Below are 1,938 nucleotides of genomic sequence, written 5' to 3' on the forward strand. Positions count from 1 at the left end.
ATAGTGATCCTCTCCCACTTCCACTCGGGAAGCTCAATCCTCTGAAATACACCACCAGGCCTCTGATGCTCGTACTTAACCTGCTGACAATTCAAACAACGAGCCACATATGCTACGATATCCTTCTTCATTCTACGCCACCAATAATGTTGCCGCAAATCCTGATACATCTTCGTGGCGCCCGGATGAATAGAGTACCGGGAACTATGGGCCTCCTCTAAGATCAACTCTCGAAGCCCATCCACATTAGGCACACAAACTCGCCCCTGCAATCTCAAAACTCCATCCGCATCTAAGGTAACCTACTTGGCACCTCCTCGCTGCACCGTGTCTCTAAGGATACACAAATGGGGATCATCAAACTGCCGATCGCGGATACGCTCCAATAATGAAGAACGAGTGACCGTGCAAGCTAATACTCGGCTAGGCTCAGAAATATCCAACCTCACAAATCGATTGGCCAAGGCCTGAACATCCAAAGCAAGCGGCCTCTGACTGACCGGAATATAAGCAAGACTGCCCATACTGGCTGACTTCCTACTCAAAGCATCGGCCACCACATTGGCCTTCCCCGGATGATATAAAATGGTGACATCATAATCTTTCAATAACTCCAACCACCTCCTCTGCCTCAAATTCAACTCCTTTTGCTTGAACAAGTACTGAAGCCTCTTATGATCAGTGAACACCTCACAGGCCACTCCATATAAATAGTGCCTCCAAATCTTCAAGGCGTGAACTATGGCTGCCAACTCCAAATCATGCACTGGATAGTTCTTCTCATGAATCTTCAACTGCCTCGAAGCATAGGCAATGACCTTGCCATCCTACATCAACACTGCTCCAAGCCCAACATGGGAAGCATCACAATAAACAGTATAGGGCCCTGAACCTGTGGGCAAAACCAACACCAGTGCCGTAGTCAGAGCTGTCCTGAGCTTCTAAAAGCTCGCCTCACACTCATCCGACCATCTGAACTGGGCACCCTTCTGGGTCAATCTGGTCATCGGGGCTGCAATAGATGAAATTCCCTCCACGAACCGTCTGTAGTAGACTGCCAACCCCAAGAAACTCCGAATCTCTGTAGCTGATGCTGGTCTAGGCCTGTTCTTGACTGCCTCAATCTTCTTTGGATCCACCTGAATACCCTCTGCTGATACCACGCGACCCAGGAATGCAACTGAACTCAGCCAGAACTCACACTTGGAGAACTTGGCGTATAACTGACTATCCCTCAAAGTCTGAAGAACCACTCTAAGGTGCTGCTCGTGCTCCTCCTGGCTGCGGGAGTACACCAAAATATCATCAATAAAGACTATCACGAACATGTCCAAATATGGCTTGAACACTCGGTTCATCAACTCCATAAATGCCGCAGGGGCATTGGTCAACCCAAATGACATGACCAAGAACTCATAATGCCCATACTGAGTACGGAAGGCTATCTTAGGGATATCGGATGCCCTAATCCTCAACTGATGGTAGCCAGATCGCAAGTCAATCTTGGAGAATACCCTGGCACCCTGAAGCTGGTCGAACAAATCATCAATCCTTGACAGTGGATACTTATTCTTAATCGTTACCTTGTTCAATTGCCGGTAATCAATACACATTCTAATTGACCCATCCTTCTTTTTGACAAATAACACCGGCGTACCCCATGGAGAGACACTGGGTCTAATGAAACCCTTCTCAAGCAAATCCTGCAACTAGTCCTTTAACTCCTTCAGCTCTGGCAGGGCCATACGATATGGCGGAATAGAAATGGGCTGGGTGCCCGGAGCCAAATCAATACAGAAATCAATGTCCTTGTCGGGTGGCATACCCGGCAGGTCTGAAGGGAAAACATCTGGGAACTCCCGAACAATAGGCACAGAATCTATAGGAGGAACCTCAGCACTGGAATCACGAACATAGGCCAAATAGGCCAGACACCCC

The 1,938-nt window shown here is 48.2% G+C and overlaps 1 protein-coding gene across 1 annotated transcript; it reads right to left on the minus strand.

Annotated features, from left to right (window-relative positions):
* On the minus strand, positions 1,194-1,613 carry LOC109228252 (RNA-directed DNA polymerase homolog; the record flags this gene model as incomplete). The annotated part of the gene is made up of 1 exon (XM_019393409.1): positions 1,194-1,613. A coding segment is annotated over exon 1 (420 nt), but the record flags the coding sequence as incomplete, so codon positions are not given.

The sequence above is a fragment of the Nicotiana attenuata genome, chromosome 6 (genome assembly GCF_001879085.1).
Source record: "Nicotiana attenuata strain UT chromosome 6, NIATTr2, whole genome shotgun sequence".
NCBI lineage: Eukaryota > Viridiplantae > Streptophyta > Magnoliopsida > Solanales > Solanaceae > Nicotiana > Nicotiana attenuata.